Source organism: Rhamphochromis sp. 'chilingali' (genome assembly GCF_963969265.1).
Source record: "Rhamphochromis sp. 'chilingali' genome assembly, chromosome: 5".
NCBI lineage: Eukaryota > Metazoa > Chordata > Actinopteri > Cichliformes > Cichlidae > Rhamphochromis > Rhamphochromis sp. 'chilingali'.
Window position 1 is genome coordinate 11,616,653 of NC_137932.1, and position 23,074 is coordinate 11,639,726.

At 40.9% G+C, this 23,074-nt stretch overlaps 1 protein-coding gene across 3 annotated transcripts in view; it reads right to left on the reverse strand.

Moving 5' to 3' along the window:
- The window catches only part of stxbp5a (syntaxin binding protein 5a (tomosyn)), a 105,065-nt gene that overhangs the window by 67,949 nt on the left and 14,042 nt on the right, over positions 1 to 23,074 (reverse strand). For all 3 annotated transcript variants that reach the window (XM_080882167.1, XM_080882166.1, XM_080882165.1), the window contains exon 4: positions 775 to 856. In XM_080882167.1, the coding sequence (XP_080738293.1) occupies positions 775 to 856 (82 nt within the window). The remainder of the gene's footprint in view (positions 1 to 774; positions 857 to 23,074) is intronic.

Consider the following 23,074-nt stretch of genomic DNA (forward strand, 5'->3'; position numbering starts at 1 on the left):
CCAGGCTGGCTGACAACTCTGAAAAAAAAAAAAACCTCATAATTTCTAATTTCTTTAGCTTATTCTTTAAAAAATAGCTAGGATAGCACAGTTAGTCAGGCATAAATAGTATTTTTTAATCAAAGAACCGTTGATATATCTCAGCATGCTGTGCAATGATTTGAGAAAACTGAACAACAACAAGAAAAGTGCCGTAAAATTTTGAACCATCGTGCAAAATATGATCTCAAACACACTGTCAATGCAGTAAAAATGTACCTTTATAGAAAAGACATCAGAGACCAGACATCAACATTGTTGAAGCACTGTACAATGATTTTAACCGAGCTACTTTTGCACAGTATTGTAGCTTAAAATTATATAAGAGGTTTTCTGGTGCAGAATAATGTTTGGGTAAGTTGTGCTGTGACTGTGTTATTACAAGGAACAAGCCAAAAAACAGTTAAACTGCCACAAGATGTAAAACAACTTCATGTTATATTGTTTTTTAAATCAATTCGGCACAATAAACTTTCAACGCATCAGTATAGTTCAAACACAAGCAGCCATATTGTTCTAAACTGGAAAAAGCTCCATATTACCTGATAAGATCAATGACGAAACAAAGAAGGTTGGAGAAAATCGTGACATGGCTGTTGATTGCTAAATTTCAAGACTAAACAGCAGTTGTTTGAAATAGCAAAATCAGCCTAGTAGCTGCAATCAGTCATCAAGCGTGTATTAGAAGTAACCACAAGTAAAAATGGGAGTCATTTCTCTGTTTTTGTAACCTACCTCATTGATGAGAAACTGTAGCTGGATGACAGCCGCTCCACTCTCATGCTGACAGTAACACTCCACACCAGGACGCCCGAACCTGAAAGGCTCTCAGTCAAGGAACGTACAGTTCCAGCAAAGAGATCATCAAAGCAATAGCGCATGTTTCTGTTTGTGCAGAGAAAGCTGGTGTGTTCTGTGTCTGCATGAGAGAAGAAAAAAAAAATGGCAAAAAAGAACAAGTGCCTCAGCATTTGAAAGCTCGAGGGTCACGACACCTGATTTAAATGTCATGACATGTGTTCCTGGGTAATTGTTAGGAAGGAAAACGAAACATCCACAGTGACGTAAATTTTATGGTCTGGTAACAGAGATTCAGCCCATTCCTCCCCTCCAACAAAACTCTTTACAGTGCAAGACTTCCTCCTTACACACATTTCATTTAAAATATTAGCTCATTATGTACCCTACAGATAAAAATCACAGGGATCAGTTTCACTAAGGAGCATTTAATTTTAACCGTACGCTCTCAGTATGTATGCACTGCAAATGTAACTCAGGAAACAGTAAGCCACTTACAGTAGATGACTGCAGTTCTGTAGAAATAGCAATAAATATACAGAATCAACACAAAACAGAGCTACAGTAAGGAACAGACACAGACAGATTGACAGCGAGAAAATGGAAATGTGGGGTCATGAATTCAAGTATAGAGAATATGAATCAGCAGAGAGGAGGTGGATATTATGTGACCAGCTGAGCAAATAAGAGCAGGAAGAAGAAAAAAAAAAGAAGAAGAGGAGAAAGGGCACATTTGGATATACTGTACACTGACAATTCTAACAACAGATGCAGAGAGAGAAAATAGACACAACGATGGAAGTTTTTTCCTTTCTTTAAAATAAATAAATAAATAAAGGGGGAAAAGGAAGGAAAGAGCACAAGTCTAGCAAAGAATAGCAAGTTTCCTTTCTCGAGGAGAGTGAGTGGGTGAGCTTACTGATTATTTTTATTCTTCCCATGAGTATCAGCACTAAGGCAGGGGGTGTCAATTTTCATATGGGGGCACATGAAGACACCGCACTCTGGGGATGACACTATCGCTCATCATTAATATGCGAGGGGAGGGGGTTGTGTGTTTTGGCATGTGGCCAGCTACAGTAAATTTCCTGAAGAGCTCGATATTTCTCTTGAATCTACATAGACACAAGAAGCAGGATGATTCAAAGGCAGAGAGAGAAATGTTGGTTCAACAGTGGTAGCGGCAGCAACAACAAACAAGAAGAAGCTTATCTCACCTGAATGCAAACACCAATAATCAAGTCCCACTCAACACAGTGCGCCATGTGCCATAAGCCCTAAACATAGGTATATCTTATCAAAGTATTTTACAGGTGATCATAACACCTACGAAGCCTTTAACGCAGCTAGCATTCACCCAGCTATGTTAGGCTTTTCGTTTCCTCCACATTTATTCTTCTTTTGGCCTCAATACACAGGAAGGTATATATAAATACACGCACTACAGTATATATTTATCTGAACTCTATTCGTATTTTTGGTCATTTAGTCCTTTGTATTTAGTCATCTGTAGCTATGTTGACAACAAGGTGTTGTCTGATAGCATGGACAAGGCTATGCCTAAACCAGCTCGAGTCAGTATGTTTTATATTGATCTTATTATTATGTGTAAATCACAAGGTTCGCTCATAGCAAAGAATCCACAGAGAACTGTTGCATCATTAACCATGGAGCTCTCATTAGGCAGCAGCAGGTAGCCAGTTTTAGCTTTTAGCAACTCAATAACCGGATATTTTCATCAAGAGCTGGTTGAATCTGTATGGGACTGTGAAGAATTTCCACTCATTTGAATCCCTGTTTTACCCTGAACAGGATTATGTCTAAGGTAATGAAAGCCCTAGGACCCCTTGACAGTTTTTCTAAATATTCTAATTTAATTCAGCGTTTATTTTGGTTGCTCATGTTGAATGGTTTTGCACACTGTCCTACTATGGACCCAGTGACACCTCTTTTTCAGTAATGTTTTTGTTGTAAAGCACTTTGTGATATTTATCTTGGACGGTGCTACAGAAAGAAAAAATATTGGGGCAAAGTCTCAACAAATACCTGACAGGGAATTTACCTGGTAAAACAGGTTGTTATAGAACAGTTTTAATTGCTGAAAGGGGGTTTTGTTTGGTTTTTATTTCAAATCCAGTTGTAACCTCAATATTTGTACTGAATAATTTTACTTTTACATCTAGAATTTCTTTTATACCTGGTGTTGTTACTCAACATAATCTGTAATTTAAAAACTGCATTCTTCTTCTTGAGTTTGCCATATGGTTTCATATGAAAAAAATGACATACCAGCAGCTAGCTCTCTGTTTCTTAAGGAGTAGCAAAGTGACTGAAGACTACACACACGTAAGCTAACCTATTTATTTAGAAATACAATGTGATACAATGTTTACAATGTGGTTTATCATTTGCAGTGTTGGGAGCAACACATTCCATTTAATCACATTACATTTCTCAGTGATGTAGCAGCATACCATGCCACAGTGATTACATTACATTTACAATTATGCTATCACTTGCGTTACAAAGGTTCAAACAAACAATCTTTTTCTTCTTTTTGTGCAATTGTGCTGCAATCGGCTGATTTTACAAAATAGTGGGGCAATCTACCGCTTTTCAGAAGTGGACACATGTGCACTGGGTTTATTTTTATTGCACAAAAAGACAAGACCACATGGCACAAACTGCCCCCAAGCCAGAAATAACTACATTGCACTGCTAGCACAACATTAGCTCTTTGTAAGCATCTGCACAAAAAGCCATAAGCTAGCCAAGAACCCAAAATGATGTTAAAGCTGGGTGCCAACCCCAGCCCAGGACCTAGAGCCTGAACTTCAACAGGTAGTAAAGGCAGTGATGAGCAGTCAGGCTTGTAGCACTGTAGCGTCCATTTTGACATTTACATGTTTTTACAGTAAAATGCTGTGAAATGGCACGTTGCATAAAACTTTTGTGGTTTTATGGAGAAATGTGGTGCATGTCTACCACTGTGATGGCATTTGTGTGTGGTTACAAAAATGTTCATGAGAAATTTTTAAAAACCACAGACAGGACATAAAGAAGAAGTTTAGTGACTGCAAAACTCCTCAGACAGTATTGAGTTTGGGGCTACAAATGAAGAAATAAAAAAGAGAATAATAAATATAACAGAGGGCCAGAGAGCTCATCAGCATGCACCAAACCTTTTACACCCAGTGGATGAGAGTCTCAGTGCTCTCTCCACTTGACCTAGTGTGCCTTCTTTCCTCTAGCATACCGCTACTAGCTAACCTGTCACAGGGTAATGTAAGCCAAATGTGCAAGTAAGGGGGGAGAGAATGATTATAAATATATGAATGTTGTGTTCATATTACACAAGTGTTTTTTTCATTACACATCACCCAACTTTTTTTGGAATTGAGGCAGTACTTTGCACGGCTAATGTAGCTAATGTCACCATTAGTTTTGATCGTGTGTACAGAGTTTAGTCCAACTTGTTTTAAAGGGAAAATAATTTAGAAATTGTGCCTCAACTTTGAGAATTTCGATACGAATACGATTGCGTTGTATGGCATAGCAACTGCAGTCTCTCTACTTCTAGGTCTGATTCTGATCTAGAACATTCAAAAATACAATAAATAGTACAGTCTACAATAAACAGCACAGTTGAAATAAAAGGGGCTTATACTATGAAGTAGTGCAGGAATTTATATATCTACAACAGTGATAAAAACCAAGAAAAGTAAAAAGGAAGTTAGTTAAAAGTAGTAAAAGTAAGACTGAAGACTGACATTGTGGAAGACAGAAGTGCAAATTGCATTAATAAATATTAGATCAGAGCAGACTAGGCTTAGAAAAGGCTTGACAGGACAAGGGCAAAGACAGAATATTTCAGACAGAGAAAAAAAGATGTGCCGCTCAGTTTTTTTTATATTGAAGCATGTAAAACAATTCTAGCAGACCTCTAAAATAAAAAAAGAAAATGATATTATTGGCCTGTAAATGATAACAAGGATTTTTTGTTTCAACAAAACTCAAAGTAAACGGCAATACAATTGTTCTTAACCATCAGGTCACAAAGTGGAGCTAAATCAGCCTGCATGACATCACCTTATGAAATCACTCTGGGTTTTTTTCAGAGGGGGGGGTTTAAAGAACCATTTTTGGATAATTAGTGCGAAAGTGGCCCTTGTACACATTTTGTCTTTCATCTCTTTGCAGAAAGCTGCCGAGCAAACAAGCAGAAGGGCCGGCTTGCTGTTAGTTAAGATGGTTTGGACCCAGAGACAGTGCAGACCATCTAAGTCAAAGTGGCTTAATTGAAAACTCTGTCTGAATGTTGCCTGGCAACCAAATCTTCCTCTCTGTAAAAGAGAGGAAAGGATTGAAGGTTGTGCTTTTTAAACTGCTCTTATTGCTTTCTCTCTGAAGGAAGGCAGCCATCCCACATGTACGATATCATGAAGCGAACACACAAACACGCACACACACACACAGCCTGGGGATGTGATCAGGAAAACATCCTGCCGCAAAATATGTTGAAAACACTGGCTTTTTAAAAATTGTTTCAGTGAGTGTCGCTCACTTTTGGTCATACCCTCAACAAGAGGGTATGACCAAAAGAAACTGGTCATAGACTGAATTTCCTCATGTGTAGTTCAGTTTGAGTTTACCTCTGCTCTGTGTTTCTCAATTGGCATGCACCAATTCCCTCGGCATCCAATCAAGAGTAACCAAAACTGTCAAAAGTGCCCTGTTTCCTCTTTTTATGTGTTATATTGTTGTTGTGTCTCTTCAGGCAAATAGAGGAACTGCAGGACAAAAATCAACATTTTCTTTTTACCATTTGCTGACATTTCAAAGAACTAATGATTAATTAAGGAACAACAAGAGTCAATAAATCACTAAACAGGCCAACAAGCAATTCATTAAACAAAAGCAGCTATATAAAAATGTTTTGTACAGGTTATTATTGAATGCCCTTTCTGCTGATCTCAATATCTGATTAAATCTTTATCCAGTAAAAGAAAGCTTCTACTTGTGTTTTTGTAAACCTCTGGGCCGAGTAAATGTTTTCTTATGCTTTGTCAAAATGACTTTCCTATAAAAATACAAATTCCCTCTGGCAGTGTGTTTGTGCTGCAATTTCATGGCAGGGTGGGAAAAAAAACAACAACACAGCTTTCAATTCCTGTGAATTGTTTTCACATCACTGACTTTTAACGTGTTATAACAACACTGACCGAATATTTTAGCAGATGAAGAATGAGGAAGACAAATTAGAGACAAAGACAAAGTTTCTATAATGACCATGCTTTTCTGTATCGCTTGATGTACAACCACGATTCCAAAAAAGTGCAAACACTGTAAAAAGAAAATAAAAGCAATAGAACATAGAAAACGCATCAAGTGCTTGAGCTGATGTGAAGATGGCACAGGTTCACCAATTGGGGGAAAGAACTGCATCTACAAACTGTGAAACGATTTCTGAACAATGTTCCTCAACATAAAATTGCGAAGACTTTGAATATGACTGTGCCTTCCACAAATGCAGGTTAACATTTATCATCCAAAGAAGAAACCATATGTGAATATGATTTAGAAATAGTGGCATCTTCTGCTGGCTGAAGTTCATTAACATGGACTAGCCCAGGACTGTTGAGCAGCTAGAGTCCTGTATCAGACAGCGAGGGAGCAATGTTACCGTCCCAAAAGTCCAGCAGCTGATCTCCACAATCCCTGCCCATTTATGGACTGTTGTTAAAAGAAAAGCTACACAGTGGTAAATACAGCCTGTGTTGCCGTCGTCAAGTTTAAAATGAGCTAATATTTTTCATTAAATAGTAAAATGTCACCGTTTAAACATTTAATTTGCTTTCTATGTTCTATTGTAAATAAACTTGGTTGTATGAGATTTACAAATGGTTGCATTCTGCGTTTATTTACATTTTGCACAATGTTCAAACTTTTTATAAACTGGGTTAGTACACAGAATAAAGCGAATGTATTTTACCTCTAATATTTTCTCAGAGGAAAGCATTTTAGTTACTCACAGTCCAGTACTGGTTGCATTACTGAAAACAGAATAAGAATATTACATAATCACAATGATATTCACCACTTTGCAAATAAAAAGTCTGGGACAAGTCAGTTGTATTTTTTTCATTAAACAAACATGCTTCAAGCTGTCTCAGCTCGATGCACATGGGACAGGCTCAGTAGGAGCCGTGTCGCAGTTGTCGACAAGAGCGGTCCTCATTCATTTTTACTCGAGCGAGCTCTATCTCAGTTTACGTCCCACCCACTGCACCGACTCTAAAAGTGGACCTCAGGCAGCGATAGCAGCGAGACAAGTCAGGAAGACAGAGAGCAAAAGCAGAAAGTGGGTCAGCGTCCCGTCTTGTCAAGCCTAATGAAAGTTTCCTGAGCTATTCTCGAAGTCAAAGATGACTGACAATTCGCTTTTTTATTGCTCTTCTTATATTTATCTTTGTCAAAGCCACAGGCAATTTTTCTGACAAATAAAGGTGAGTCAGTGGGAATTTGGTAAAGGAAAAACGGTCATAAGGAGGACTGGCTGTGGGAAACAGACTATGGTATGGAGCTCAGCTTATCTTGATAAGTGGAACTGAACAGGGATGAGCCTGTGTGTCATACAAGACAGTAATCTTTGTTAGCCTTTCTGCTCACATCAAACATGAACTCACTGTGCATGGTATGTTTTTGAGAGGAATAGCAAGCCACATCAAGGGGGTGCAGCTTCTGACGAGAACAGAATAAAGAGGGTGGACAAAGAGAGAGCGAGAGACTATAACATGAATCGGAGTGATGCAAAATAATGAAAAGGCATGATAAAGAAATGAATTTGCAAAACGTGAAACATTAAGAAAAGTGACCATATCAGAGGAGTATACAGTGAAAGCGAAAGATGGGGGGTGGGGAAAGGTGATTAATGGAGGATACAGAGGAAAAGGAATGAGGGAGAGGCAGTGAAAGAAAGCACCAGAAAGAGCAAGCCTGGGAGCACTGAGTTGCTGTGACGTTGGGCCTGAAGTGACGTCAAAGCTAGCCACTCGTACATCACCCTGCCAAAGAAGAGGCGGGGCCACGGGGCACAGCACTGCTCTGCACTGGACCCAGTGACAGGGATGAGGTGATGGAAGTTGGGAGGCAGAAAATGCAAGGAACAGAGTGAAGGCGAAGCGAAAACAGTGGGGGGGAAAAAATGAAAGACAAACAGAAATAAAAGAATAAGAAGGATAGATGCAGGGGAAATAATACCATAGCAACAGCAAACCAAAGAAACAAACTGAAACAGACAAAAATGTTGCAGAGAAACCCGCCCCGCGGACAAAGGACTCGGCTGCCTCTCCTCACATCATCGGCTCTCATTTAAAGGCAAAATCCTACTGATCGTACATAACGTCGCAGCAGACCTTCACCTCAGTCTGCTAGGTCCCGTGTCACTTATCTCTTGCCCTTCCTCTGGCTGCCCACTGTTGTTAACATCCAATTTAAAAGCTGCTAAAGGAAGCTGTATCTCCTTTTTCTCCATCATGAACAAGCCCTGCGCTGCTATTACCAGACACCTTTGTTAAGTCAACCCATATTGCTTCATGCTGATTTGGCACATCTACAGATATCCTCATGCATTTTTGATAAAGATTATGATTGCATTTAATGGGCACTAAATGCATTTCAATGTATGACTTAATCAATTAATTCTTTTGGTATATTCTAGAGTCCACAGTATATCTCTCAGGGTTAACACATTTTCATGTGCCTTTATAGCACTGTAACACATTCTGTGTGTTCACAAGGACCCTGCTTTATAGTGTTGACATGGTTTTATTAATTTAGGTTTAAAAAAAACAAACATGCAATGGGTAGAGAGAGCAGGGCTGGATTTTATTTATTTGCGGAGCAGCACAATGCTCAGTAGAACTTAATAGCATCTCAGCTGTAGCGCACACTGCAAGCTACAACAAGCTTCTGGGCACAGGTCTTCACACTGAGCTTTAGAGGTAGAATATTTTAGTACCAAAGAGCCCCCAATGACTTATTTGTGTTCATTTGTTTTCCTTCCGCCTTCCTCTGACACGGCAATCAGGCACAGGACACACCAGTGACAGAGAAAGTGCAAAGATGCTCCAGAAATCACTCTTTTTCCCGACTTTCAGTGTCACGCATGCAAAACAGACAGTTTTGATAGTTAGATAGTTATACCGAAACACAAAAAGCACAAATGCAAAAATCGTATGCAAGCAGCATGCATGTAAAAAATAAATAAATATGCAGAGTTGAGAAAACTGGTGATTTATTTGTTTAACACGCTCCTTGTATAAATAATCCCCCCTGACACATTTGATTTATTATGTAGTCAAACAATTAAACTGTGTTGAGCCACAGTATTTTCCGCTGCCTCAGCTCCCACACACACACGTGCATATATATAACACCCCCTATGTCTATAGATGACATTCCTGTCAATGGCTATTTGCTGAAGAGCACAGCAACATGGCAGTAATCGCCCTCCAGGTTAAAAAAAGAGGCCCGTTTTAGGAATTTAAAGATAGGTAGCTTATTAGGAGCAGTAAGCTGCAGAATGAGTGGTGCACTGGCAGGTCCATTGTGTTTAGAAAAATCATAATTTACCAAGAGTTGCAAAACAATGGGCAAAGAAGAATTACCAGCATTCCAGAAAAGATCACTCTTGACTTGTTCTTTTTTTTAGGACTTGTGTATTGTGTGTTGCACTGAATTAATCTGGCCACCATGCTACTATGCTCATGTGAGCCTTTGGTCTCCTTGAGTGACTTATGAATGCAATGCAATGATGCAGAGGCAAAAATGTTTGTGGCCAATTGTACCAGAATCTCTGTTCCGTTAAGAAATATTAGTCTGGGTCTGAGCCAGTAGGCGATGCAGCCACAGTTATGATTCACAGTAAAAATGCTGTAGGGATAATAGGGATTGTTGGGCTCTGGAGTATGGCCAGTATTAGGGTGTTAATAACCAAGAGTCTCATCTATACCAAGACAAGTCAGCGGTTAGCTACTGTGCATCCACTCAAGAGAAGCAAGAGAAAGAGAGTGAAGAAGAAGAGAAGGAATGAAATTAATCCACTGGCTGTAGAGATTGAAGGTGGGAAAGCGTAAGGGAGGGTGGGAGCGGAGAATCGGCAAGGCCAGAAAGGAAGCAGAGAGCGAAGGGGGTAAACTATGAGAGAATAAACGTTGAGTCAGCGGAACAGGTTGTGGCCGATTGCTGCTGCAAGAACATGCAAAGCAAAAGGGAGAAAACGAGAGATGTGAATGAAGGAGGAAGAGGTGAGATCGAAAGAGACAGGAGAGGAGAAGGGAAATAAAAGAGTGCGACAGAAGAAAGAGGTAAGTGGATGAACAGGAATAGAAATACAGGGATATTTAGTTGTATGACAAGATCAGCTTTTCCTATTCCCTGAGCATTTTGGAAAGAAAGGAAAGATTTTTTAGGTATGCTACTGCAACCGCCAAAAAATTCAAATTCAAATTTTTATTTGTCACGTACACAGTCATACACAGTACGATATGTAGTGAAATGCTTGGACAACTGCTCATGACCTAAAGAGAACAAAAAAGGAAAAGGCTATGAATAAGATAGGAAATAAATATGAAAAATTAAAAAGGGTAAATTTAACTAGGAAGGAATAAAATATAAATTAAGGTTAAAAATGAAATAACTGTACAACACAAATTAGAATGAAGGGTAAATTTAACTGGGAAGAATAAGATAAAGATAAATATATAAATTAAAGTTGAAAATAAAATAACTGTACAACAAAATACACAATACACAATATAGAACTATATAAGAATGTATGAAGAAATCTAAATATAAATAAATATATACACAATAACAGCAGCTGTACAAGTATTAACCGGAAATGAAGAATATAGTGACCAGTGTTGTGCAAAACCAAAGTCCAGAAAGTCCAGTGTGTGTGTAAGAACCATATGTGTGGGTCAGTACTGGTGGTGTGATTGAGAGACCGTATCGCCTGCGGGAAGAAGCTCCTCCTCAGTCTCTCTGTGTTGGTCTTCAGGGAGCGGAATCGCTTTCCTGACCTCAACAGAGAGAACAGTCTGTTGTTGGGATGGCTGAGGTCCTTCACGATCTTCCTGGCCTTGGTCCGGCACCGCCTGCTGTAGATTGAGTGCAGGTCAGGGAGCTCGGAGCGGATGGTGCGCTCAGCTGACCGCACAACCCTCTGTAGAGCTCGTCTGTCCTGCATGGTGCTGTTCCCGAACCAGGTTAAGATGTTTCCCGCCAGGATGCTCTCTATGGTGCACGAGTAAAAGTTCCTGAGCACCTTGGAGGGCAGTTGGAAGTCTCTCAAGCGTCTGAGGTGGTAGAGACGCTGTCGGGCCTTTTTCACCACGGTGTTGATGTGACAGGACCATGACAGGTCCTGCGTGATGTGAACTCCGAGGTATTTGAAGTCTAAAAGTCTCATTTAGATGACTCTGACAGCCTGCAGCTTAACAGAAGTCATGAGTTCTGCTGTTGTGATTGCAATGCAAAGCCAGTTAAAGGATTACGCTCCAACAGGCAATGGAGCTCAACACAACAGGGAGTGTGTGTGGATATTGGCACTGATTCCTTCTGATTTGGAGCCCCTTAGTGCTAAATTGATTACATTTAACTAGATCTGGTTTTTAATTTGATTCATTTACATTTTTGGTGTTTTCAGTTATGCCACACAAAGTGGGATAACGCAGTTTTACCATGCATGAACTGTCAGAACCAGATGTTTCTGAATATTCGCTTTAAGGACAAATATGCCAGAAACTGAAGGGCTGAGGACTCGTCCACCTGCAATGTCTGTGCTGCCTATATAACGGTGGGGTTTAAAATGTAATAGTAATGCCAGCGAGTAACATCAGAATAGAAAGAGTCATATTTTCAGTGTATTTAATCCCACATAGTAGATTATCCTAATTTTCCATATGATCGGATTTCACAGGAAATCCAATCGCATCATAAAGTAAATAACACCATTGTATAACCCTTCCAGCGCAACATGAACCATGTGATTAGTTGTAACAACATCAAAATGCATTTTTAAGGTCACAGACGTTTGTAATCAGAAAACAGGATGGCGGACTGACATCCCGAAAGAACCATCAAAGTCGTCAAGCAAGCACCTTCACAGCTAATGTCATGTGACCACGTGGGGAGCTTGATCATTCGTGATTATAGCCCAAAGGATGGTCCCATCTTTCGGCCAGATTGCGCACTGCTAGCAACAAGCAGTGGACAAGAAAAATTAAGTTTAGTGTACAATTTAAATCAGATGGAGATCACCAAGAATTCACAGGCCTCCTATGAGATCCCTCCCTGAGCCTGGTTCTGCCGGAGGTTTCTTCCTGTTAAAAGGGAGTTTTTCCTTCCCACTGTCGCCAAATTGCTTGCTCATAGGGGTCATACGATTGTTGTTTTTTTCCTCTGTATCTATTATTGTACGATCTACTGTGCAATATAAAGCGCCTTGGGGCGACTGCTGTTGTGATTTGGCGCTATATAAATAAAACTGAATTGAATTGAATATGAGATGTATTATTTACTATATGACATTCTGGAACTTACGATAACCACACTGCAATGCCTCGATTTCCAAGAAAAGGACATTTTGCATATTCCACATCATTTAGCTCTAAATGAACCATTTACAAATATTCAGTGGGTACACAAGGCTAGTATTTCATGCAAATACATGTTCACTCAAAAAGGTGCTGAGACTGAAAAGATTTGTATTTTTAAAATAAAAATTGTAATAATTAAAAATGTATTATTTTTGTTTAGACCTAAAGAAATGCAGCCAGATTGCTGTGCAGAATAAAGAGGTTCCTGCAAAAAGAACCTTTTAGATTCTTGTTCAGTTCTGGTTCACGTTCTGTAAAATATTTAAGAGAGATCATTGGCTTTGGCAGAGGATTGTGCTCTTCAGATGCCCTTCTTATTTCATATGTGACAAGAGAAATATTTGATAAAAATTAAAAATGAATCACACAACCCCCTTATCGCCAAAGGGATACTTGCAATTCCTTTGCACACAGAGCTTATTTCTATTTCTTCTGCCACACATTCGGTATACCGTGGTCAATGAATTGCACAAAATGAGCATTATCAATATGAAAACTGTGTTCAATTCATAAGCTCATATCAGATAGGCCACCCAATTGGGTATTGAATTCAGGAAGGGCTGTGGAGAGGAAGAATAAAAAATCTCCTTAACATCTGGGCAATTTTACCCAGTAAACATAAGGTTTCACAATAAAACACGACTGTTATTGAATATAGTGAATGAAGAGAGTGAGGAGGCATCTAAAAGGCAGATCCAGTTGAAATGCTTAAAGTGTGTGAATAAGATACACGTGTAATAATTTTCTCTCTGTCACACAACTGAGAGATTGAAGACTGGGGAAAAAAGACAGCGGGGAAATAAAAGTGGCTTTTAAAGACAAAACCTCGAGTGGAGATTGAGAAAGGCACCGGGGAGAATTATTGAAGGAAAAAACATGGCTGGAACGTATAAAGATAGAAAGGAAGGAGAAAGAGAGGGAAAGGGAGAAGAGGAGGAAGACACAAACATCTGCAGGACTAACTCGGTGACTGGTTTTTCCTGCTGTCTATGAATAATGGATGTGGCGAAAAGGAGCCAGTATATGCATTTAGATAGCCTCATGTATTATCCTTTCAGAGTAGTTGGGAAGAAAATGTTTTATTAGAATTTAAATCAATGCACCATCACAATAAACTAGCTAGTCATAGATATCAATAGTTACTAAATAATAAACGATATTGTGCAGCACGCAAGATAGACAGCGCACAGTGTGCTTTGAGGCAGCAGCCAAGAAAGCTGTAGTCCGCATCTGTGAATACCCATGTGTACACCTGTGTGCATACCTGTGTGGATCAGCATGCTTGCATTCCAAAGGTTTCTCCATGTAATGATCTGCTAGAGAGTGTGGGGAGCCACAGCCCTGTCCTCTATGGTATCAAGCAGGTATGGAGGAGATGTGATGTGATGGTGCTTTTTTTTTTTTTATTATTATTATGTTGCTCTTTGTTGTTTGCTGTCTCCCCTGTTTTTTTTGTTTTTCTTTCTCTCCATACAGGTGACCCAGGAGTTTGTTTGTTTTTTTTTTCCTTTTCTCTCTCTTCCCCCCCTTCTCACCGTCTCTTCTCCCCTTTGGTTTTCTTTCTTCCTCTCCCCCTCTTTCTTTCATTCTTTCCCCCTGTCCTATTAAAAAAAAAAAAAAAAAAAAAAAAAAGGATGACAAAGGATGAACTGAAGCTCTGCCATCACGTGATGTCACATGCTGCTGTTTCTGATGTCACTTCCAAAAAAAAAAAAAAAAAAAGAAAAAAAAAAAAAGAATTTAAATCAATGCCAAATTAACCTTAAACACATTCACGTGGCAACATCGGGATACAAGTTTCAACAGCAATAAAATGCACCTGGAGACCTCGTTTATTCTGCTCTGAACGGGACTGCGTGGAGGGGAAAGTGTGCTGTTTTCTGCTGTATTAACTCGAATAAAAACTAGCCACTAATTTCAAGCCAGGTTTGGGTGTGGGTGGTTGTCACGAACAAATACAGATAAGCTAAGGAAGAAATATAATATATAATGCAAGCCCTTTTACAAAATCCAGTATTTCTGTCCACTGAAATTTTTAAAAAATGCTTACGTTTCTTACTTCCACCCAATGTTTTTTCTTAGCTGCTTTTCGAGCTATGGTATGTGAAGTTCCTTGGACGTTTCAAAACTAATGTGTTCAAAGATGGTGCTTAGTTTTCAACTAATCACAGATAGCTAGGAGACACTGGAGAGCTTAGTACTCGAGAGTTAAGGTGAGAGGCAAGACAGCTTGTCGCAGTGAGAGTCTCACATCCACAACTACAGTTAATTTAGATTTTTGTGTAACAACCACATTTTTGGACTGTGGGAAAAAAATCACTGCAACTGCACCAAACACAGCACGCCCCTGCAATAACCTTACAGGGCAAATGATGCCTCTGATATCATCCTGCTTCAAATAAAGGTCTGTTACATGCTGCGGTTGAGGCATGCACTCCCCCCAGCACTGATATCAAGAAAATCTTTCAAAGGTAGGATCATGGGAGATTAGTAAAGATTGGCCACTAATGTGTTTCTGTGTGCCAACCGATGCAGAGCCAGATTGTGCTCTCAAGGTCATGGACCTGTGAGCTGCAAGTAAAGCAAAAATCGCTGTATTGCTAGACACGCAGCAGTATCTGATTGATAATATATACGCATGCACACCTCAGCAATTATATATGTAAAGAATTGATCATTAAAAAGAAAAATATGAAGAAGAAATGATGTTATCATCATCGGTTTGATGACTGAAATGACGAGAATGGAATCCATAGATTTACTCGGGCTGATGAATCGAGGTATTCGTACCACACTCCCTGCTGGCAATAATTCTGTTGTGTCTGGTTTAGGACTAATTAGGCATCGTTGGTACACTGTATGGTTGTCAGTTTGCCCGTAGCACAGCGGAGAAGGGCATCTTGCCAAGTGTCACGCAGCATATAAAATATTAATCTGAGTGCTGTCCTTTGCTCTTTGATTAATGCGAGACAGAAGGCCAAGTATTCGCAGCACTTAACCGGAGTCTACCGGTGAACTTGCACGCATGCACGCATACACTGAGGCAGCAGGGTGCCACAGCCGGTAATGAAGGTGTCCTTCAACTTGAGGACAAAGGTTTAAGGTTTCCGATGTGAGCAGCCACCTGCCCTGCTGAAGTATCGTTGAGCAAAAAGCTGAATTCTTCACTTCTCTGCGGTACTATTCAGCAAAGACCTGGCTCCCTCCCCACAAAGACAAAGACATGCAAAGGAGGTGAAATGGTGATTGTAGTTTGGATCTAGGTGTGAACGTGAGTACGATTGTCTATGTCTGTGTTAGCCCTGGCAATCTGACCAAGCGTCCCCTGCTTCTCGCCCTGTTTCAGCTAGGACACCGCTTAAGGAGACTGCTGTTGTGATCTCAGAAAGGCAACCCACTCTCTCTCTCTCTGGGTGTCCATGCTGCCTCGGTAGTGCCGGGGATGTGCTGGTTTTGTTTCCGGGTCTTCCGGTGGTGCATTCTTTTTAACCATTTGTTATTTACTTCATTTCTGATTAGTCATTCAAGGCATTTTCTAAGGAAACAAAATGTATTTCCAAGGTTGGTCCACCACATTTGGTATAGCAACTAATATAATAGAGAGGTTCACTGGTATCATGATGATTTCTGGGCACCTTTATCAATGTCAATAAGATCAACTATATTTGTATAAAATTTAAAAAATCAATAAAGTTTCAATTTAAGATTTAATTCACATTGCTAGCTGACCAAAACAGCCTAAACGCTTTAAAATCCCTGACCAGGCAAAGCTGTTATAAAATGCACTGATGGATGGATGAGTGTACATTTTAATACCTGTAAGTGCAGCTGTGGATTAATTCAGGAGATGCATTCAATTGGATTAAGCAATTCGGGGCACCGAAAAGGAAGATATTCTCACTGAATGACCGGATTAAAAAGAGAAGAATGCATATTCACACAGGCAAATGCGCCATGCACTTAATTAAACAGCAGCGCTTTGATGACTCACATGTCCATCTGTGCAATATAAAAATATGTGCCTCCGACTGCAGCACAAACACTACAGTACATGTTTGTATGCCATCTCCTTCATGCAGCGCAGTTATAGTCTCCCTGAGCTTCTTCCAGGGATTATAACAGGCAGGTTAGGGGGAAAAAAACGGAGAGAGTCAGGCGAACACAGTCACATCACACAGCACATACAGGCTTTCAGGGATGGATTTGAAGTGAGTGCATGGTACAACAAAGACAGCTGCATAAGTCGACAGAATCGTTGCTGTTTATGAATGTGCGCGTGTCGGTGGGTGTTTATAGACATGTGCCGCGCTTTGTGGAGGGCGCCCAGGCCGTGACATTTCCCGTTTTGCCACTGAGTTTTGGGCAAAGTGTATACAGGAAAAAGAGCAACAGAGTGAGAGCACAAAAAAAGAAAGCACGTCTTCCTCGCTCTGCTGCTAATCCCCTCTGTCGCCTCTCCGCCTCTCTTGCTCGTACCATTGCTGTCATTTTTATCTCTATCGCCTTTCCGTCTGATGTGTCTTTCAACTTACTCCCCCCCTCTCTGCTATTCCAATGCTCCTCCAAGTTGCCCATAGCCCAACTAAAACATGCATTTGCACACACACAAGCTGTGATGTGTAGTGTTTTGAAACTAGGACAATGGATGTCTGTGTGAATGTGTAATGCATGCGTGTCTGTTTGCACATATTTTACCAGAGCGTCTGTCTCTCTCTCTTATGCAGTTTTTCAAACTCGAAGTATGGCTGTAGATGCACCAACCAGGCAAAGCATGTTACAAATAAATAAACAACCTTTTATGAAGTCTAGTATAATCCGTTATTTGAACAGATTTTTGTTCTTCGGGTTCCTCATCTTACTATTTATGTTTGAAACTAAATTAATCTCAAGTAGGTGCTTTTTTAGACTTTGAGTCAAGATTGGGTTTCAACACACACACACACACACACACACACACACACACACACACACACACACACACACACACACACACACACACACACACACACGTTGCATTGTATACAATAGGCATCGGTACAAAATACTGCAAGTGCAAGAATACTACCATCATCGCCTGCTTGTGGTTTCTCCCTGCATTTAGTAACATCTTTACAAAGCCAAACGCTGCTGTTTGGATCAAGGTCAAATAACTGACTCAGCTAGTCAAGGATTCCCTGCTTATTCACCTTGAAAAGCTCTTTGGTTGCTTTGGCCTTATGATTAGGATCTTGAATAAAATGCTGTCCAAAGAGTTCTGGTGCAACTAAATGAATCCTCGCAAGCAGAATTCTCCTGCACCTCAGAGTTCATTGTCTTTTTCTTCAATAAAGGCATCATTACATTTTTATTAAGTTTTTTGAGCTGTTCCTTTTGTTTTTCCATTATACTGACAGATTTACACTCGATCTTATATTCTTCTGGTTTTGGTGATCCTTAGTTTTTAAGGATCATTTGTGTCTAGCTGCTTTGTATATTAACATGGCCGTAGGTTTCTATTGGCATTTATTATACTCTATTTGTAGTTAGTTTATATTCTAGTTAATCTTTTAGGTGATATGTAGTTATTGTTTGTGGTCCCTGTCTGTCTACACTCTCTGTGCCTTGTCTCTGTAGTTGTCTGGTTTTCCTGTTGTGTAAAGTGAGTCTTGTTCTCTTTTAGTAACGTCTCTGCGTTTACTTCTTCCCTGCGTCAGGTTTGTATGTCTTAAGTCTAGGTCACCGTCTCACCGTTTCCTGTTTTACTTTGATAGTCCCTTGTCTTACGTGTGTTATGTTCAGTTTTGCTTCCCTAGGTTCACTAATTGGATTCAGCTTCCTGGGTGTTTTGTATTTTTTTTTTGTTTGTGAGTATTAGGAACAAAGCTACCCTTTATGTTTATGTTTAGTCATGTCTGAACAGTGCAGATTTAATACTAAACTGGAGTAAATCTTCTTTATTCAGAATAGCTGGTGGAAAATATAAGACACAAGGGGAAAAAATGGTGGTTTGAATGTTTGTGAGAAAGTTAATGTACAGACAATATAAAGTCAAACTAAATATACAGTGGGGCAAAAAAGTATTTAGTCAGCCACCGATTGTGCAAGTTCCCCCACTTAAAATGATGACAGAGGTCAGTAATTTGCACCAGATGTACACTTCAACTGTGAGAGACAGAATGTGAAAAAAAAATATCCATGAATTCACATGGTAGGATTTGTAAAGAATTTATTCGTAAATTAGGGTGGAAAATAAGTATTTGGTCACCTCAAACAAGGAAAATCTCTGGCTCTCACAGACCTGTAACGTCTTCTGTAAGAAGCTTTTCTGTCCCCCACTCGTTACCTGTATGAATGGCACCTGTTTGAACTCATCATCTGTATAAAAGACACCTGTCCACAGCCTCAAACAGTCAGACTCCAAACTCCGCCATGGCCAAGACCAAAGAGCTTTCGAAGGACACCAGGAAAAGTATTGTAGACCTGCACCAGACTGGGAAGAGTGAATCTACAATAGGCAAGCAGCTTGGTGTGAAAAAATCAACTGTGGGAGCAATCATCAGAAAATGGAAGATAATCTCCCTCGATCTGGGGCTCCACGCAAGATCTCATCCCGTGGGGTCAAAATGATCATGAGAACGGTGAGCAAAGATCCCAGAACCACACGGGGGGACCTGGTGAATGACCTGCAGAGAGCTGGGACCAAAGTAACAAAGGTCACCATCAGTAACACGCTACAACGGCAGGGAATCAAATCCCGCAGTGCCAGACGTGTTCCGCTGCTGAAGCCAGTGCATGTCCAGGCCCGTCTGAAGTTTGCCAGAGAGCACATGGATGATACAGCAGAGGATTGGGAGAATGTCATGTGGTCAGATGAAACCAAAGTAGAACTTTTTGGTATAAACTCAACTCGTCGTGTTTGGAGGACGAAGAATACTGAGTTGCATCCCAAGAACACCATACCTACTGTGAAGCATGGGGGTGGAAACATCATGCTATGGGGCTGTTTTTCTGCCAAGGGGACAGGACGACTGATCCGTGTTAAGGACAGAATGAATGGGGCCATGTATCGTGAGATTTTGAGCCAAAACCTCCTTCCATCAGTGAGAACTTTGAAGATGAAACGAGGCTGGGTCTTCCAACATGACAACGATCCAAAACACACCGCCCGGGCAACAAAGGAGTGGCTCCGTAAGAAGCATTTGAAAGTCCTGGAGTGGCCTAGCCAGTCTCCAGACCTCAACCCCATAGAAAATCTGTGGCGGGAGTTGAAAGTCCGTGTTGTTTCCACTTTTATTTTGGATCGTCATTTTAAAGGCTTGCCAAATCCTCAAATTAATTTTGGAAGAAGCGCAGGCATGATGAAAGCATTATTGGACAGACCTCTGGGAATCTGAGCCCAATAGAGCTTATTCAAAAATGATTCAGGGACTCTGTCTGAAGCCCAGAGCTGCTGCATCACATTAGTCCCACTGTTAGCTGGTACACAAGCAGAAATGCAGACACTCATATACTAACTCACACATGCTATATGCTGATAGACCCTTACACACACACACTGAACCAGCAGTTCTCCTTATAATGGCAGTAAAGACACCTCATGCATGCAGAATGCACCAGCTGTACACACACCCATGAACTCTCATAAAGGACAGCCATTTACATACATTAAATGCATATACTTAAAGAGCACAGTCTAATACAATGGCCTCAGCCATTAAAAATGCATTATACTGCAGCAACAGTTTCTAAAAATGACCACCTGGGCAAGCTGCTGCAACAAGGATCAGCCTGAGAGTGAGATGAAACCTAACAATACTCTTCTTTAAAGGATTCAGTTTTGTTTGCATTTAAACCGGTGATGCAACCGTCAGTGAAGTAGTTAACTGCATTCATTATCTGTCTGGATGCTAATATTTTGAGGTCTGCCGCAAAGGTTAATGCACTCACCATTGTTACCCCCCCGCCTCATCGTGTTATTGGCAATCATCAACGCCCACTTTTAATGTGAAAGCAAAAGCACTGCCAAGCGCCAGACAGGAGGAGAAATAAGGCCAATAGACCCCAGTCGAGGCTTAATGGGGGCCTAGCGGCGTGGCTTACTGAGACCTCTCCTACCGCTTGTTCATCGCTCACACCTGCTGGTCGCCTGAGAGACGGAGGGGGCTTCTGGCTTATCAAACAAATTAGCTGCTTCATCACAGGGATGAAAGTGGCGATACACAAGCTGTGAAGCTGTCCTTTTCTTTCACGGGCAGTCCTTGCTCGAATACAGTCAAACAGAGAAACGATGCTCTGTTTGACGGAGGCCGGCGGATCTACAGTGCACTGTGTGGTGAGTAAGAAGCGATGGGTCTCCCAGCCCTCTAGGGGTCTGACACTTCAACCTGCTGTCACAGCAGACAAATGGCCAAAGTGCGGTGGCTTCTGCTTGGACAGAGGTCTGATTACAGTTAGATCAGAAGCCAATTTTTTGCCCTTCCAATCTCTGCAAACCCCACCCACACAGCACCACAGTTCTGAGTCACAGAGCTGAATGGCTGCAACCACTATGGCTAGCGTCCATATGCATACACTCCTACAGTACACTTTATCTCCCTCTAATTTCTCATCCTCCTCTTCACTTTTCTAAACTTAGATGCAACTTCGTCAGTCTGCAGTGAGATCATCCCTCTGCTCTTCCTGTTGATTGTCATCTTGTCTCCTATAGCTGTAGGGCTTGCAGCCTGCTTGTGCTGCAATGAATGACAATCCAAGGACACATCTGCACCACTTTTAGGTATTTATGTCTTGACAGCTTTGCGTCATGTTGATGTTATCCCAGAAGTCTCCATGCTTGTGAAAAACAAAAAGAATCCCAGTATACGTCCCCTCATATGGAGTCTGCCAACTCCCAGCTGGATGATGCTACAGCAGACAGACACATAGACATATAGCTCTTTGTCTCTGGACAAACACGTCTAGAATTTTGTCCTTATTTTCCCCCGTCAGCCCTCCTCCACATACATCCCCTCGGGTCCTGAGATGTGCATCTCAACATCCTTGCCCAACCACCCCCCACCATTTCCACATTTTATAGGACAATATCTTCCACGCTGTGCACATATCAGACAAAAGTGCAGCCCGATGGCCAGTCACGTGCCACAGAGAGACAAACATCTTGGTCGTTAGCATACTCTTATGGACTTAAATATAGGCCTGTCACACTTAGCAACAGGCTGAGAGCTGAGTGGGGAGGGGGGCCTGTGCACATGCCAGCCATGTGGCAGAGCATTAAAGCCTGAGTCATCGCGTCATGTGACATGCGTGTCTTGCCTGCAGGCACTCGGCAGGACTGCATACTAAAGAGCAGCCTAGAGAAGCAACAGGGGGATAAATACCATTGCAGCTACCAGCGGAGGAAGGCGAACGTCGGGATTTGCGGAGCTCTTATTGACAGACAAAGACTGTGCCAAGTCCAGGCTCGCAGTCTCAGTCGGCTAAAGTTTAGGACATTGGCTTTACTCAAGCAAACTCCATTACAAAATGCCATTTATTTAGGCTGGCAGCAGTGAGGCTTAAGTCACTGATCGGACATTTAGAGCCTTTTCTCTCGAGCTGGGGAAAATGTCAAACATTTGTTTGCAATGTCACTGTCAGCATAAGGAAGAGACACAGAAGCCATCCAGTGCTCTCAGTCGAGGGAGGTGAAATAAATCAATGTCCCAGTGCATGAATCTGCGATCAAACTAAGTTTGGCCAGTTCGTATGGAATAGATTATAATGTAAATGTAGGGCAAGTACAGAAAAATAAAACACAGAGCTCACTTCAGCAGGGCATGGGGACCGACAATAATATCTTCCTCCCAAATAAGAAAGCTAGACTCAGGGCTAAAAGGTGGATTTAAATTCAGGGAGGGGCTTTTGAAATGTTAGCAACAGCAATGACAGGCACTCCAAGCACTGTGAAAGGCCTATACCAGTCGAATTACCTAAAAGTGAGAGGCCACATATATCACAGCCTCCTACACTCAACTGCAATTTCCACTGTTGCAAAAGCAGCCGTGGAAATCAGAAAGATTTGAAATTCATATTGTTTAAATTGAGAGTAAATAGGATTTGTTTGTCTACTTGGATGCTTTCAGACAGACTGAAGACCTTGGTGACACATAACTGAAGTCAGCGGCAACAGCAAGCTGTAAGAGTGCACTTTCTGCTTTTATAAATGTACATGGTTATGTTTTAACTTTTCCATCGCTGCCCCCTTTGTGACCATGGAAACCACAGAAGCTGCAGGACAATACAGGGACTCATTTTGCAGATGGGCTAATGAAGCCTTTTCTCATATAAAAGTAAAACATTTGAGGGTTTTTTTTTTTAATTTATTTCCTTTTTTCCCCTTTTTTTGTAGATGCTATTACACTCTGTCCTATCAGGAGATATTAACAACATTAAGTCTTACCAAAGCAAAGCATTTTGTACATGATTCAGCAAAAAAAAAAAGGAAGTAAAACACAACCTGTTTGTTTGTTCTAACATCATCTTTCCCCAGACACTGCCCACCAGCTACACTTTATTTTATGTCAAATACTTTCTCTTTGACAAATAATGCACAGTGA